The 17,323-nt window shown below is 46.1% G+C and overlaps 3 protein-coding genes across 4 annotated transcripts; all 3 read left to right on the plus strand.

Moving 5' to 3' along the window:
- The first annotated feature begins 2,939 nt into the window (after positions 1–2,939).
- On the plus strand, positions 2,940–3,641 carry LOC130725172 (uncharacterized). The gene has a single exon (XM_057576424.1). It carries the CDS (start codon positions 2,940–2,942, stop codon positions 3,639–3,641), a length of 702 nt encoding a protein of 233 aa, XP_057432407.1.
- Positions 3,642–5,095: 1,454 nt separating this feature from the next.
- On the plus strand, positions 5,096–7,621 carry LOC130726348 (E3 ubiquitin-protein ligase AIRP2-like). 2 transcript variants are annotated; one of them, XM_057577600.1, is made up of 5 exons: positions 5,096–5,340; positions 5,891–6,041; positions 6,175–6,241; positions 6,330–6,564; positions 7,302–7,621. In XM_057577600.1, exons 1-5 carry the CDS (start codon positions 5,228–5,230, stop codon positions 7,510–7,512), a joined length of 777 nt encoding a protein of 258 aa, XP_057433583.1. In that variant the 5' UTR covers positions 5,096–5,227; the 3' UTR covers positions 7,513–7,621. The 2 variants fall into 2 exon arrangements, with proteins under 2 accessions (XP_057433583.1, XP_057433584.1); XM_057577601.1 differs by lacking the exon at positions 5,096–5,340 and having other exon boundaries at positions 5,902–6,041; positions 6,140–6,241.
- Positions 7,622–7,771: 150 nt separating this feature from the next.
- Positions 7,772–11,713, plus strand: LOC130726347 (uncharacterized). Its single transcript, XM_057577599.1, has one exon. The coding sequence runs from the start codon at positions 10,478–10,480 to the stop codon at positions 11,711–11,713; it is 1,236 nt and encodes a 411-aa protein (XP_057433582.1). The 5' UTR covers positions 7,772–10,477.
- Positions 11,714–17,323: the final 5,610 nt, after the last annotated feature.

The following is a 17,323-nucleotide window of genomic DNA, read 5'->3' on the forward strand; positions in this document are numbered from 1 at the left end:
TAGCCATCCAAGGGATGAGCCGAGAAGCTTCACTGAGGCGTGAGACCTTGTGAATGCGGGATACTCCACTGAGGCGTGAGACCTTGTGGAAAGCATAGAACTCCACTGAGGCGTGAGACCTTGTGAGAGCATGAAACTTCACTGAAGCGTGAGACTTCGTGAGAGTATTGATGACCCGAAGAGTCATCGTGAGTGGTTGCACTCATTTTATGATTATTGTATTTTGTCGCAGAATCGACTTTACCTTAGGGTAAGCTTTTAGAGACATTAATTTAGCTAGAACACGTGGCGACGTGTCGAGTGAGGTCGGAGACGTTGTTTGGCTAATCACTGCATTGCATGCACTCATTAAGTGGTTTAAACACGGCGAGATACCGGACCACGGCGGATTCCAAAATTGGTTATAAGACCAGGATTTCCGCGTAAGAGCGCTGCTAGGTGACTCTTAGTAGCAGACCGAAATGGCAGGCCTTCGGGTTTTATGCTGATCTGGCTACATGATGATGTTGGAGTAAGAGGCATCACGGGCCGAAATGGCACCACCGTGGCTGGTGAAGGGCTGATCCGATGATGTCCATCCGTTCCGGATTGCATATTGGTTGACTGGGTTAACCTGCATATCATTTCATGCAACATGCATACTGACATAGTTGATGAGTGTGTTTGATACTTGTTAGTTCTACTTGATGCATGTTAACTGTGATTTACAGTCGTTATATTCTTTGTGGAAATATGCAACCCTAGGATGTTATCCCTAGCTATAAGCCTAAGTGGCTATTATCTTATTTATATCTATTGGTGCTATTATTTACATAATTCTTTGGAGTTGACCCTCGCGTCTTCTGTGTGTGCTTTGGCGAACAAACGCCCTTTGTCAGATGTCTTTGGCGGGCTGATTCATGATGGTTCATCCTTCGGGAGGAACTAGGGTTGAGATGCGGGAACTGGAGCGTATCGCAGTAGCGAGAGGAGGACGGATGGTGTACATAGACTAGGTCGTTCCGGATTCAGATTCGGGCGACGATCATGCTAGCATGTAGGTTTTAGTGCTGGTGTGAGCTCCTCGAGATGGGATTAGTGTAGGAGTAGAGTCTTAGCTCTGAACATCATTTGTTTTCTTTGGGGACAGGGTAGTTTCCCACCTATAGCTTTTGTGTGGTTCTTTACGAGAATCACAGAGAGTTGGTTGGACTTAGGAGGTCTTGCTTCAGGCCGATGAGCCAGCTTATTCTCAGTTTTGAGGGATGGTGTTGCGGACACCTAACCTTTCTTTTGGATTATACCTTTTGCCTACGGGCGTTCTTTTCTACTACTTTCCGTCACTGGAGGTTACTCGTGACGAGGTTGGGTACTTACAGCGGGGGTTGTAAATATATATTGGATAATAGTTTTATTGCTTTTCGCATTTGGGTTTTATTTAATTCAGTCTTGTCTTAGTTATTATCGAAAAAAAATATTTCACGTTTTTTCCGCATTAAGTTTACTTTTGGTTACTAAAGTGACGCCACCGAAATCGGGGTGTTACACTCTCTCCCTACCTGTTTGTGTTGTGCATGGAGCGCTTGGCACTGTTGATACAGAAGCGAGTGACGGACGGAGCATGGCATCCAATCCGCATTGCCAAGGAGGGTATTGGTATCTCACATTTATTCTTTGCGGATGATGTCTTATTGTTTTGCCAAGCTAACAGGTCTCAAATGCGGGTGGTCGCCGATGTTTTGAAGGACTTTTGTGAGGCATCAGGTAAGAGGGAGAATTTGGATAAATCTAGAATGTTTTGCTCGAAGACGATTGCTCCTTCAGTCCAAGATGAGTTGTCTACTATCTTGGGTATTCGGAAAGCCGCCAATCTAGGGAAGTACTTGGGCATTCCCTTGCTGAAAGGTAGAGTTACTAAAGAAATCTTTCTCCCCATCTTAGATAAGGTTAATGCTCAATTAGCATCATGGAAGACTCTCATGTTGAATAGGGCCGGGAAACTTTGTCTTGCTAAATCTGTATTGACGTCCATTCCTGTATACACTATGCAATCACTTTGGCTACCTCAGACAATCTGTGATTCTATAGACAAGAAGATTCGTAGTTGCTTATGGGCAAAAGGTTCGAATAGCAGAGGTTGGAACTTGGTGTCTTGGGAGAAAATAATTCAGCTAAAGGAACATGGAGGTTTGGGCCTTCAGAGTGCTAGATTAAACAACATTGCCATGCTTGGCAAATTGGTAGAAAATATGCTGCATGATACAAATAAACCCTGGGTGACAGCATTGGCGAAGAAGTACTTGAATGGACAGTTGATATTGCAAGGGCAATATAAAAAAGGGAATTCTTATATTTGGCAGAGCATTCTTCGTGCAAAGGATTTTATTGCAGCCGGCTTTCAACCGCAATTGGGAAATGGGTCCTCATCCATCTGGTACGTGGATTGGCTAGGGACAGGTAAATTGTGTGACCGAGTACCCTTTGTTCACATATCGGATACTCCCCTCACAGTGGCTGATTTATGGCAAGGTGGGGCGTGGAATTTGAATAGATTACTTACTGTGTTACCAGCTGACATTGTTGGAGAAATTGCTACTGTAACCATTCCCCAGAATCGTCCCCATAGAGACTCCCTTCGCTGGCAGCACACCCCGAATGGGTGTTACACTCCACAGTCTGCGTACCAGTTTCTGACAGGTCTAGTGGGGGAGGAGTTTGGTGTGTGGCGGAAGGTTTGGAAGATGAAAGTCCCAGAAAAGATCTGGTTCTTCCTTTGGCTTGTTGCACATGGTGATCTACCAACCAATGCTAAACGTTTTCATTCGCACTTGGCGTCCACTGCCGCTTGTCCCCGCTGTGATGCCGATCACGAGGACTTGGATCATCTCTTTCGCGAGTGTCCAGACTCGCGCTCTCTGTGGCACAGTTTCTGAACGGTGTTACCTTCTCCAGCTGCGGTAATGGACTTTCATTCCGGGTTTGTGAGCTTACTCTCCCACCGTAACAACATTCTTGGAGTCGCGGTGATGTGGTGGACATGGCGCTGGCGTAATTCCAGAGTCTTCGACCCTCAAGCGCCTACTCTAAATAAGATCTTGAGGTGTGTTCTCCGCGATGAAGCACTTTGGCGTGAGGCTATGCAGAAACACGGGCAACATTCTGTGGTTGTGGAACACGGAATGGACAGCAATACGTCCATGGAGGCCACTGTCACCGTGGATGGCAGTTGGATTCCGCAGATAGGACGGATGGGGAGTGCAACTGTTATCAAGGATAATATTGGAAGTTGGGTTACTGGAATCTCCAAGAGCTTTAACCATGGGTGTGATTTCTTGGCAGAACTTCTGTCTGTAGAACTGGGACTGATGCATGCATTTGATAATGGGTACAAGCGGGTTAAATGTTTATCAGATTGTGGCATGTTGGTGGGTGTTTTACAATCAGGACACGCAACATCTACCTTATGGAACTGGGATGATATTAACAGAGTGCGAGACCTCATGGCTAAGTTTCAGGAAGTTCAAGTGGTGCATATTGACAGGGATAGGAACAACACTGATGCTCTAGCGCGGGAAGCTTGCACACGTGGTTCTCCGATTCAAGTTTGGAAGAGGCCTCCCTCTTTTGTTTATGCTGCTATGTATTTAGATTCTCTTAGCTAGTTTTCTTTTTTCTGTTAATCTTCCTCTTGTAACAAAAAAAAATAACTAATAATATTTATAATTATTATTAACAATAATGTAAAGAATATAAATAAATTATTATTAACAATCTATTATTGTCATTAATGTAAGGTAGTCAATTTCAATTATTATTTTTTAAAAATTCACCTCAAGTTGTAATGAATAATTAAAATTTAAATAATTTAAATATTTCATTTTAAATAAGAGAAATTGAAAAGTTTTAAATTTTAATATTTACTTTTAAATATGAGAAATTGAAAAGTTTAACAATTAATAATTAATATAATGAGTAATAAAGTTGATGTAGTTTTTATTTTAGTTTTCAATTTTTTTATTTAATTTTTTTAATTCAAAATAAATTTACTATATTTTATGTGTTTAATGTTATTTTTTCAAGTCTGCTTTACATATGTGTGTGTGTATATATATATATATATATATATATATATAATTTTTTTTATTTTAAAAGTATTTTATGTAAATTAATTATTAATAAATATTATTTTGTTTTTAATTTTGATTTTTTAAATTTTTTAAATGCAAAGCTCAAGTCAATTTTAAGTCTATGAATGTTGTTATTTAATATAAGTAGTTTAATGGTTTTTTATAATACAAATTTTTTCAGTTTTTAATTTATTAGATTATTTATTTTTTAATGTATTTAATATAAAAGTATGTGAGCTTTTATGATTTAATGCATTTATTACATGCAAAAAACACAAGTGTGCTTTACATATATATATAGATAGATAGATAGATATATATATATATATATAGATTTTTTAAGGAGCGTAAAATGATGATTTGATTCTTATAGAAATGAACGGAGAAAATATATAATAGTTGAGTCTAAATAAAAAATACAATACTACATCATATAATAAAATAAAAATATAGCTAAATGCATGTAAATAGTAAACTTAATTATATATCAAATCATCTTTTTTATGTCGTTTTGGTGCAAAACACTAAACTATACCAATATATGTAGCTCATTTGATAAGAATGAATTACTTTTCCTCAAAAAATTGTGTGGTTGATTTGTGCCGTCAGAAACTGTGTTGGTAAACGATATGTAAGTATCTTTATAAATAACTAAAGTTCTAGGAGAGATGCAAGCTGAATCCACCGATAAAAAAAATCAGATTATCTTTATAGATTTATTCAGTGCACTAGAAAAAAAAAGACATTATGGGTTTTAAAAATAAAAGAAGATAAGATTGAATCACTGTACTAAAAAGGATAAGACTTTTTTTGGTTATATAAATGAAAGAGGATAAGATTGATTTTATTGGGGCCCCTCTATAAAACTATTTTTATATTTTCTTATAACAAGAAAGGTCAGTGTCACTTATATTATTCCAAATTGTATCCTCCTATTCAACCACAGGGGCAAAATCGTCTCCCAAGATATTAAAACCCACTTACCACTTACCAATACCAGCAAATGAATGAGGATGTGGAAAGATCAAGTGTCACTTGTTATGACTTGTGAGGAGAGAGAGAGAGTGTGAAATTCATCATATATATATTGAGAATAGAATTATGTGATTTTCCTGAATTGCATGCAGAAAATAACTAGTACTATCTGGGAAATTTTTTATCTGGGTATGGGAAAGTGCTCATTTCAAGAATCTCTGAAAGCTCTGGAAGCTGATATTCAGTATGCAAATACCCTGTATGTTTATCTATTCCCATCTCCTTTTTTTTCTGGTTAGTTCTTTCTTTAGCTTCAGAAACAGATAATTCATAGTTAGTTCTTCTCATCCCCAGTTTAAAAATTGAATCTTTATTGGGTAGAATTCAAGTGTCTGTTTATGGCTTTATGCTCTTGAAGTTTAAACCATGTTGCCTTCTTTGACAAGGGTTTTTCATCACTGGGGTTTTTCAAAATTGAAACTTTTGTACCCTGCTTCTGCATTGTAGCATGTTTTTTAATCTATGTAGGTATGGTTTTAAGGTTGCAAGGTCAATTTTTGTTACTTGAATCTAGGACTATATTTGTTTGAAGGTTGATAAACTGCACCTCTATGATGAATTTGTATGATACTCAGTTTCATTGTTGGAATCTTGGGAAATATTTTATACTTTTTAGTAATCAACTCTTTTTGACACTTCATTTACATTTTTATACTGGAATCTTCTGTATAAATTATTTTAGCAGAGTTTGAGGTTGTATTTTGTGCTTTCTGTACTTTTCCCTCTCTTTACTCTTCTCTCCTTTACAGGGCATTGGATCATCCAAGGGAAAATGATGGAGGATGCTTTCAGATGAGGCTGTCTTACAGTCCAGTAGCCCCCATTTTTCTCCCTCTTGTTCAGTGGGCAGATTACAACCTTGCTGGTGCTCTTGGTTTGCTGAGAATTCTAATTTATGTGGTACATGTCTTTGTCCTTAATATTATTAGAACATCACAGATTTTTGTCTAGATTTTATTTTCTTCATATGTACTAATATTGTTATTATCTGTTTTTAGATAATTTCAAATTATTTGCTTCCACATTCATGCAGACTTATGCAAATGGGAATACTACTATGTCGATTTATGAAAGGAAATCAAGCATTAGACAATTTTATTGTAAGTTGAATGTCTACCTACATAGCTTTCTGTATTTTTATGTTCTTGATAATGAATGAATACTTACCTTATTTTTATTGATAAACAGCGATTATATTTCCCGCTCTATTGCAACTTCAGAAAGGCCTCACGGATTTGGATGAGAGGAAACAGAAAGAAGTGTATTCTACTCGGTACCAAAGGAAGACTGAGTGCAGAGAGAGAAGACAATCTGAAATTGACATTGAAAGAGAAGAGGAATGTGGAGTTTGCTTTGAGGTGAAAGCAAAAGTTGTGCTGCCTAATTGCTGCCACTATATGTGTTTGAAGTGCTACAGCGATTGGTAAAATTACTTGACTGTGCTTCAATTAGTTCGTTTCATCCTCCAATCCATCTTAAGTTTCTTTCAAGTTATATTTGTACATTATGCTAATTATACTTTTGACTGAAAAATAAGTTGATTTCTTGGTACATAAAACTAAATTTTTATCTGATTTTTTGGATGTCCTTTTGTTTGTTTGTTATAATTTTTGCATTATGTTTTTACAAGTCTACTATCAACATTTGAATGAAACATGTTGAGTTAAAAAGGATAAGAGAGAATATCAATGAGAAAATCTTATGTGCTAAATTAGTAGGAGTAGTCCTTCTGATCTAATGAAAGGGAGCCTTAGCGTAATGGTTTAAGTCATGGAAACAGTCTCTTGTGTAAAAGACAAGGTAATACTGCATACAATAGACCAAACGGTCGGACCCCTTCCTGGACTCGCACATGCGGGAGCTTTGTGCACTGGACTGCCCTTTTTTTGAAGTCCTTCTGACCGAACTTGTGTTAGGCTGAGCAATTTTTGAAAAAGTTGAGAATGACTTCTCTTAAGTTCTTAGATTGTAATCCGGTTGCTTTTACTTAATTAAAAGCGAAACTTCTGATTTTTCATCACCCTCATTCTCTTTGCAACTAAAGAGCAAGGTGCAATCTGCCCCATCCCCTGCCCCCTAAATATGGTTAACTACTTATTTCTTATACTAGTTTGTTCTTTTGTCATTGTTTAGACTTGACCATGGTGCTTTTTGATTCAGGTGTATGAGGTCTCAATCTTGCCCCTTTTGCCGGGATAGCCTGAAAAGAGTAAACAGTGGGGACCTTTGGATTTACACAGACATGAGTGAAATTGTTGATATGGGGACAGTTTTCAAAGAAAATTGTAAAATGCTGTTTCTGTACATAGAGAGTTTGCCTCTTATTATTCCAGACCCCAGACATGTCTCCTTTGATCCGTTTATGAGGTGAGGGTTGCCTTCTGGTTTTGGAAACTTTCTGTATATTGCACTTTAGTTGTACATACATGCCTTATCAACCATAGTGTAGTTTTATATATGTATTTTACTGGTTTTGTTCATATTGGCTCCTAGTTGATAATTCTTCTCTAAACCAGACAGAGTTCCAATTTTTTACATCATATTGCACTTCTATATCATGTTCTTAGGATTAAAAGTGAAGAGTTACTAAAGAGAAAGTAGGGCTTATCATTGACAAGCCCACCATTTATCCATTAAGTGGACAAAACGACATGGATGAGAATGTGAAAGTGACAGTATCACCATTTATCTGATGTTTGGGCTCCACCTACTTGTCAAGATTCCTTCTTTCAGATATTTTGATGCATGCTGAAACATAGCTCAATTGGGAAATGAACCTGTCCCTCTCTTGATCTGACTGATGTGCCCGCTTTGTTTTCTTGTGAATCCACCGAGTCTCATCCAAAAACTAGTAAACCAAGTGCATGTTTAGAAATAAAGTGAGAATCAATTTTTGGGGAGAAATATCTTTTTTCTTTTGAAAGTTCAAATTTATTGATAGTATTCAAAGAGGTCATAGACCCATTACAAGGTAGTCCAACCAGCTAAAACAGATACAGTATCTGATGGCAAAAGCCAGTAGACAAAAGTTTAGCCCCTCCCCTAAACCATTCACGCAAGAACGAGAAAGAGAGAAAAAAACCCATAAAAACTAACTTAAGAACACAACCACCCGCCTAGGGTCTCCGGCAGAGCACAACTATGACCAGTATCAGCTGCACTGCAACACAAAATTCCCCCCAAAGCTCTTGTTGAAGACTGCAAAACGGAAGAAAAAAAAATATAGGAAGGAAGGAAAACATCAGCAGAAGCACACATTGGAAACACCAACCTAAACAAAATCGAACCAAAGACCATAAGAGGTTGAAAGACAGCAACAAAAAAGCATTATGCAGCAGCAAAAGCGCATTATGCGGCAACAAAAAGCAATTATGCAGCAACCGCAGTGGCCATAAACAACAACACTCACAAAGATGGGATCAGACACAGATTAAGCATCACACTTTCCTCTGTTGCTATGTCAAAAAAAAACATTGCCCACAACGCTTTGGTAGTGCTTTAGCATTGCGTAATCATAAACAGATTCGAGAAGATGACCTCAGTTCAACATTCAGTACAATGCCAAAGTGGATCGGTTCTTAGGCATCCTTCCTTCGCCAGCGCATCCGCAATGAAATTAACCTCTGTATATGTGCCTCAACTCCAGACAATTAACCACCTCAGTCATGAAGAAATCAATTTGATTTAGGATATTAATGAGTATCCAAGGTCTATTAGTTTTAGAGCTGACCCGCCCCACTGCGGTTGTTGAATCACTTTCAGTAATTGCATTCCTGAATAGGAAATGTTGCTAAAATAGCAGCTCACACTCACAGTATCTCTTTGACCTCTGCTTCAAACGCCATTTCATTGCCTACATTGATTGAGAACTGGCCCAGAATCTACTTTCTATCGTTTATGATCACACCCCCAATTCCACTTGCTCTAGTCTCGGCTTTCCTTGAGACGCACCATCAACATTGAATTTTAGGACTGCACGTGCCGGTGGATCCCAATGCAACACCCTTTGCCTTGTGTTCCGGGAACCCTGGCCAGGGACGGACAGGGCACCAAGGACGGGCCTGGACCCCACAGAACGTCCCTATCGAGGGACGGTTTAGGGAGCCTGGGAGCACCCTGCTTATGGGCCCTACCACCAAGGGTAAGGACGAAAACCCGGGGCCCACTAGATAGGGTTTGGCCTAGGCCAACCACCCTAGGGGGTAGGTTGGCTGACGCAGATCCGTAGGGGCCCCCAAGCCGTTGGATCACTGTTCCTCTGCAGGTACCGCAGGCAATCCAACGGCGGGCTCTGCCACTCGTACGAGCCATGCATGACGTTGCATGGCTCCAACCCTAATTCCACCTCCCCTATATAAAGGGAACACCTCTTTCATTATAAGGTAACGTATTCTCTCCATACTCACCATTCTCACAACTTCCCTTACTGACTTTAGCATCGAAGTGTCTTGCAGGAGCCCCTCCCGGGACCTCACCAGCTTTGGAGTCCTTCAACACGTCCAGATCCCCTCTCCTACCCCTTGTCAACGGGTAACTTGGTCGCTCCTCGATCAATTGGCGCCGTCTGTGGGGATCTGGTAAAACTCTCCCCAGCACCGCGTGCCGTCGCCTCAAGTCACCAGCTAGCAAACTATGGTGGAGACACGTCAGACTTCACGCCGTCCCGTACCAACCCCTGAAGGCCATGTGGAGACTATCAACGAAGCAACGGATCGCAGAACTCCTCCTCCTCCCCAACACCCACATCCTCCAACTCCTCAACCGCAGCCCCCTCGCTCACCGGAGCCCGCGGCCATTACCCCGCATGCGGCCCACGAGGCACTTTGCCGCTTGGAGGCACGCATCCGGGCTATGGAAGAGGACAACGGGGCAGGACGAGAACAGGCCCACAACATGAGGATCCGAGACGCTCAAGAGGAGATTCACATGCTCCGAGCACGCCTACGACAACTTGAGGAGCAGGAAACTCACTCGCGCCCCCAACCCGCGTTTTCTCAGGAAGAAGATACGAGCGGGGGCCCGATCCGACCCCCCTACTACCAGGAGGAACGCCGCCGGGCACCAGCGGCTGAGAGGGTGGCCAGCCATACCCCACGGAGACGCTACTCTCCCCGACGGAGCCCTTCCAGGCGCAGGAGCCCTTCCCCGACTCGGGGCAGGACTCACAACCGTCCCAGGTCTAACAACGCACTTGTCTCCTATCCAGCTCCGATTGGAGGCCCACTGTCCCCAGAAATTATGGTTTTCCCCTTCCCCAGGGTTGGGCACGACCCAAAGTGAAGCTCTACGAAGGAGACACCGACCCGCAGGAACACGTGAACTTCTTCGTGGGTGCGATGCAGTACGCAGGGGCTAGCGACCCCTTGTACTGCCGTTGCTTCCCCATGAGTCTCGGAAAAGGACCCATGAACTGGTTTCAGAACCTGCCGAGCAACTCCCTACACGACTGGAACGGGGTCGTGTCCTGTTTTTTGTCCCAGTACTCCTCGGTCCGCAGTATACCTAAGACCGCGCAAACCTTGGCTTTGGTTAAGCAGAAAGAGAAGGAGTCTCTGAAGGCGTTTCTCAATCGGTTCAACAAGGAGGCTGGGGATATCACCGGGCTCCTCCCCGACACTAGGTTGGTCCTAGCTACCGCAGCTCTCGCCCCAGGACCCTTCCTGACCTCGCTGGACGGCAAACCGGCCAACACTCTAGAGGAATTTCTGGCCCGAGCCGAGAAGTTCATAAACATGGAGGATGCTGCAACCCTACGAGCCGCGAGTCAGACGCTCGCGATTAAAGGACCGCAGAAGATGAAAGAGCATAAAGACCAGCCTCCGACCCGGGACTCCAGACGGAAGGGTCAGGACGAACGGAAGCCGAAGCGGAAGAAATATGACAATTACACTCCACTGAATTCCTCCCTGTCACGTATCCTGAGGGAGAAGGCCTCCACCGACCTCAGGGACCGACCACCTCCACTTCTGACGAGGGGGAACAAACTGGATTCTAAGAGATTTTGTGAATTCCCCGACAGCCTAGGCCACAACACGGACGAGTGCCTAAATCTCAAGGACAAAGTGGAGGAATTGGTTAGAGCAGGCAGGTTGTCTAGATATGTGGCCATGTCATCAGGTGACCTCCCACGGCCGCGCTCACCGCCCCCCAGACGGTCACCGACCCCACCAAGACACCGTGCCCCAACCCCTCCAAGGCACCGTGCCCGAACCCCTCCAAAGCGCCGATCGGCAGATCGCCAGGACAGAACACCACCGCTACGCCGGAGCCCCGAGCGCCGCGAGAGAAGCCGCGAACGTAGAAGAAGCCCCGACCGGCACGGCCGGGATGAAGTTCGAAGACACCATGGGAGCAACCTAGTCAGCGTTGGTTCCATAGCCGGAGGATGGCCGCAGGCGGGCCCACTAACAACAGCCGGAAAAGAAGTACCCGTGTCATCATGTCCGCAGCCGGAAGACCCCGCCCAAGTTCCCTCCACCCCCCAAGGCAGAAGGTGGCCATCACCTTCGCGGAGGATGACTACAGCGAGGACACCGGCGAGGAGGATGACCCCATCGTCGTTGAGGCCCTGATCGGCAATGGTAAGATTCGAAGGACGCTCATTGATACAGGTAGTTCCGCTGACATTATGTTTTATGACGCTTATAAAAGCCTAGGACTATCGGTGAAGGACCTGCTCCCCTACGACCACGATTTGATCGGGTTCACAGGGGACATAGTCCTACCCTTAGGATATTTTGATACTTGCCTTTCCTTGGGAGATCCTAGAATTTGCAGAACAATCAAGGCTCGCTTTCTGGTAGTGGAATGTCCGACGGCGTACAACGCCATCCTTGGCAGGCCAAGCCTCAACATCTTCAGGGCAATCATATCCACCCACCATCTGATGCTTAAGTACCCCTGGGCGGGAAGGGCAGTGCCCGTGCGTGGCAATCTCGAGATGGCGAGGAGCTGCTACAACTCCAGTTGCCGGCTGGCCAGAGAAGAAAGGAAGAGAAAGAAGTCCAAAACTCAGGTCCCACATGACAACTTCCATGTTCAACACACCAGTTTCATGACCGATCTCGACCCTCGGGTGGACCAGTCTAGGGACGACCATCGCCTCAAGCCGGACGGGGAGTCACGCCCTATCCAGGTCGGCCCCCTTCCGGAGAATACCACCAACATAGCTCATGGCCTCCCTCGGGATCTCTCCAAACATATGGAAAAGTTGCTGCTGTCCAATGGGAAGCTATTTGCTTGGTCATCGGCGGATATGCCCGGAGTCGATCCTGCATTCTGCAGCCACAGGCTATCCGTCGACCGGAAATTTAAACCCGTTGCTCAGAAGAAAAGGCAGATGAGCGCCGAGAAACAACAAGTTATCAAGCAGCAGACCACAGAGTTGCTTCAGGCCGGGATAATTCGGGAAGTCAAGTACACTACTTGGCTCTCCAACGTGGTCCTAGTCAAGAAAGCAAACGGGAAGTGGCGCATGTGCGTCGACTACACCGATCTCAATAAGGCATGCCCTAAAGACCCTTTCCCCTTACCCAGCATTGATGCACTTGTGGACAATTCCTCCGGGTACGAATACCTCTCTCTCATGGATGCTTACTCAGGCTACAACCAAATCCCTATGCATAGGGATGACGAGGAGAAAACTGCCTTCATAACCGATCGGGGCACTTACTACTACACTATGCTACCCTTCGGCCTCAAGAACGCAGTAGCAACCTACCAAAGGATGATGACCCGGATCTTCGGGGACTTGATGGGAAAGTCGGTCGAGGTTTATATAGATGACATCATAGTCAAAACCCCAAAGGGAGGAGATCACGCAGCTGACCTTGCAGTCGTCTTCGAGCAATTAAGGAAACACAACATGCGCCTCAACCCCGACAAGTGTACTTTCGGCGTTCGGAGCGGGAAATTTCTTGGATACATGCTGACCAGTCGTGGAATCGAGCTGAACCCTGACAAATGTCAAGCGATAATGAATATGAAGAGTCCTCGCACCGTCAAAGAAGTCCAACAGCTGGCGGGCCGCATGGCCGCTATCGGCCGCTTTTTGCCGAAGGCCGCTCTCCGCGCACTACCTCTCTACACACTTCTAAAGAAGGGAGCCACCTTTGAGTGGTCGGAAGAGGCCGACGCTGCATTCACCCAGCTGAAAGAAATCCTTTCATCCCCTCCTATTCTGACCAGCCCCAAACCAGGGGAGACCATGTACCTCTACTTGGCAGTGCGGGAAAAGGCAGTAAGTTCCGTTCTGATCAGGGAAGAGGGGGGAGTGCAACTACTTGTCTATTTTGTCAGCCGTTCTTTGAAGGGGGCGGAGCTCAGGTATAAGATGCTGGAGAAAGTAGCGCTGACCTTACTGACCACAGCCCGGCGGCTGCAGAGGTATTTTCAGGCTCATCGCATCGTCGTGCGTACCGATCAACCGATCCGACAAGTCCTCCACAAGCCCGACCTGGCCGGCCGGATGGTTAGCAAGTCTATCGAGCTCTCCGAGCATGACATCCACTACGAACCCAGAAGAGCCATTAAAGCCCAGGTCCTTGCCGACTTCTTGGTCGAGCTCACAAATGAAGAGGAGCCCCCCGCAGAGACTACATGGGTGATCAATGTAGATGGCTCGAGTAACAAGAAAGGGGGAGGGGCAGGAATCGTCTTACAAAGCAGCACCGGGATGGTGGTCGAGCAGTCCCTCCGCTTTAACTTCCCCACCACAAACAACCAGGCCGAGTATGAGGCCTGTATTGCGGGACTGGTCACAGCCAAAGACTTAGGAGCAAATGAGATCCTGGTCTGCTGCGACTCACTACTGGTCGTCTCACAATCAAATGGAGAAGCCCAAGCTAAAGACCCCATCCTGGAACAGTACTTGGCTCATTTGAAGCAACTGGCTTCAACCTTCATCAAAGTGAAATTCCGCCACGTCCCCCGAGCTCAGAATGATCGTGCTGACACTCTGGCCAAACTAGCCAGCACCGGGAAACCGGGACTGAATGGAACGGTCATTCAAGGGACCCTAGCCCTCCCTTATGTCGCTGACCCCAACCGTCCGTTGGGACAAGCAATGATGCCGGTCAGCATGGAGGAAGACTGGAGGACCCCAATCTTCAAGTACCTCAGATATGGGTGGTTACCAGACGACAAGGCCGAAGCCAAAAAGTTGGTAAGGTGCGCCTCCTGGTACACCATAGATAACGACGACCTCTTCAAACGGGGATTCTCCACCCCCCTTCTCAAGTGCTTGCCCAAGGACAGAGCGGCTTATGTCTTAGCAGAAATCCACGAAGGCAGCTGCGGTCACCATCCGGGTGGACGCTCACTTGCCTGAAAAGTACTCCGAGCAGGTTACTACTGGCCCACCCTGGATAAAGATGTTGCGGATCATGTTAGGCAGTGTGACCCGTGCCAGAGGCACGCTGACCTGCACAACGCCCCCCGGCCCGTCTTTCGTGTCTGGTCAGTCCTTGGCCTTTCCACCAGTGGGGAATGGATCTATTGGGCCCGTTCGACACGGCCCCCGGTCAGCTCAAATACTTGATTGTGGCGGTGGATTACTACACCAAGTGGATTGAGGCCGAACCGCTGACAACGATCACCTCAGCCCGAGTACATCGTTTCTTCTACAAAAACGTCATCAGTAGGTTCGGAGTTCCCGGGGTCCTGGTTACAGACAACGGGACCCAATTTACCTCTAAGGGGTTTAGGGACCTCTTGGACGGCCTGCACATCAAGCAGCGGTTCACCTCCGTCGAGCACCCCCAGACAAACGGGCAAGCAGAGTCAGCCAACAGGGTCATCCTCCGGGGCCTCCGGAAAAGATTGGGGAAAGCCAAAGGCGACTGGGCCGAGCAACTCGACCACGTCCTGTGGGCATACCGCACGACTCCGCACTCAACTACGGGGGAGAGCCCGTATCGCCTCACCTTTGGCACAGAGGCAGTGATCCCGGCCGAAATAGGAGAACCAAGCGCTCGAACGGCTGGATTCGACCCCGACCAGAACGACTAGCTCATAGAGGAGGATCTTGACCTCCTGGCGGAAAGAAGAGCGGTCGCCAACTGCAGAGAGCTGATCGCAAAGCAACATGCGACTGTTCGCTACAACAAGAAAGTGGTTCTCCGCTCCTTTACCCCGGGGGACTTGGTTCTCCGGAATGCCAGCGTCGGAGCACGCTCGACCGAGCGCGGAAAGCTAGCCGCTAACTGGGAAGGCCCTTATAGGGTAACCGAAGCAACCGGCACGGGAGCGTACAAGCTGGAGACTCTAGCAGGAAAAGAGATCCCACGTACCTGGAATGCAACCAATCTGAGGAGATACTACAGCTAGGGCACTACCGACCCAACACCCACTATCTGTCTTTACATTTCCCTTTAACTAAGTCTTTTTCAATCAAGGGTACACTCCCATCTTGTCCGAATTTGTACGCGACTAGGACCGCGAACTCTAAAAGCGAAGAAATGTAGTAGTTTGTTATTTTGAGTTTGGATTATTGGGACCGACAAGACATGCGATCATATTGACAAGCGACTAAGGAATTAAAAGACCATCCGGGCATTAAGACCCATAGGGCACTAAGACCCACCGGGCACGAAATAATTAAAGACCCTCCGGGCATTAAGACCCACAGGGCACCAAGACCCGCCGGGCGCGAAATAAATTAAGACCCACAGGGCACCAAGACCCGCCGGGCGCAAAATAATTTAAAACCCATAGGGTACCAAGACCCCCCTCCGTTCGGACAAACCAAGTAAAGAAATAAGGACGCAATACTAAATTCAAAATAGCAAGCAAACAAGTTCTTACAACCACGGGACGAAAAATAAAAACAACGAGTGTTTACACGTAACGAAAAATATAAAAGAAAACCCACAAGTTTATACAAACACGGGACGATCACTAAACATGTTCAAACTACGATTAAAAGCAGAAACTTCAAGGAGCTGGCTCGGCCGGGAAGGTCGGAGTAAACTGCTTTTGGTCGTCCAGCGTACCGATCTTTCCCCCCAACACAACCTTCCTATAATGAAGAGGATCCACGTCCAGTCCCGGATGGACCACCTCAAGCTGGGCCAAAGCATTGTCAAAGGAAGCCTTGTGAATCTCCTTCAAATTCGACCTCATCTTCTTTCTCTCGGCCCCTAGATCGGCAGCTTTCTTCTTGAGCTCAGCATTCCTTGTCTTCAGGGCCTCCATCTCCTTGAGTTCTTCCTCTCGAGCAGCCTTCTCATCTTTCGGTGCCTGCTCAGCTTTCTCTGCCCGGCTGCGCAGCCAGTCGTTGTCCTTCTCGCTCATCTCCAACTTCTCCGCAAACTGCCTGGCCTTGGCCGTCACGTCATTCACTTCCCCTTGCAGTTTCACCTTGGTAGCAGTCAGCTCTTGGACCTCCTTCTGGGAATCGGCCAAATCCTTCGCCGCCTTAGTAAACTTACGCTCGGCTTCACTCGCCTGCTCCTTGACTTCTTCCACGTCGAGCACTGCCCCCTGCTGCACATGACGAATGACGGAGGCAGTCTGAAGCACTGCTTTCAGAGCATAGTTCAAGAGGTTGTAGGGTTCCTTCTGGCCCAGGAACGACTGGTCGAGCTCATTGTACACCAAAGCATCGATCTGGTCGTTATGCTCCTCCGTGTCCACCGCCTCGCGACTCCACATGGAAATTGACCTCGGCAGACGCACTTGGGCGATCGGGGTCACTCGTTTAGGAGAGTGACTCTCCCCACCCGAGGAGCGACGCTTTCTCTTAACCTGGCGCTCTGTGCGACCCTGGATGGTGCGGCACCATTTATCATACACAGCCGCATCCCCCTTCAGATGAGGAAATTTTTCCCGATCGATCTTCTTGCTTTTGGGCGCCTCTGCCCGGGGCCTTGAGGCAAAAGCCTCCCTCGGGGCCCCACCCGCAGCCTTGCCTTTCTTCTCCTTGGTAGGCCTCACCATGACGACACCTGCACAAGGGAGAACGCCGTATCAACACCTAGTTTGTTTGAATCGGCTCAAAGAAGGACCCACCCGGGGTCCATCTTTGCCCTAGGCAGGACAGCGCAACCGTGCGGCGGCGAAGACCCTCTGAAAGAATCTCCCCCACCGCAAGAGGGGGCCACAAGGGGAGTGGAAACTCCCCCAGGGGCAAGCCACCCGTTCTACTTGAAAAGGAAAAATAAAAGAAAAACTTAAGAAGGAAA

Source organism: Lotus japonicus, chromosome 6 (assembly GCF_012489685.1).
Source record: "Lotus japonicus ecotype B-129 chromosome 6, LjGifu_v1.2".
NCBI lineage: Eukaryota > Viridiplantae > Streptophyta > Magnoliopsida > Fabales > Fabaceae > Lotus > Lotus japonicus.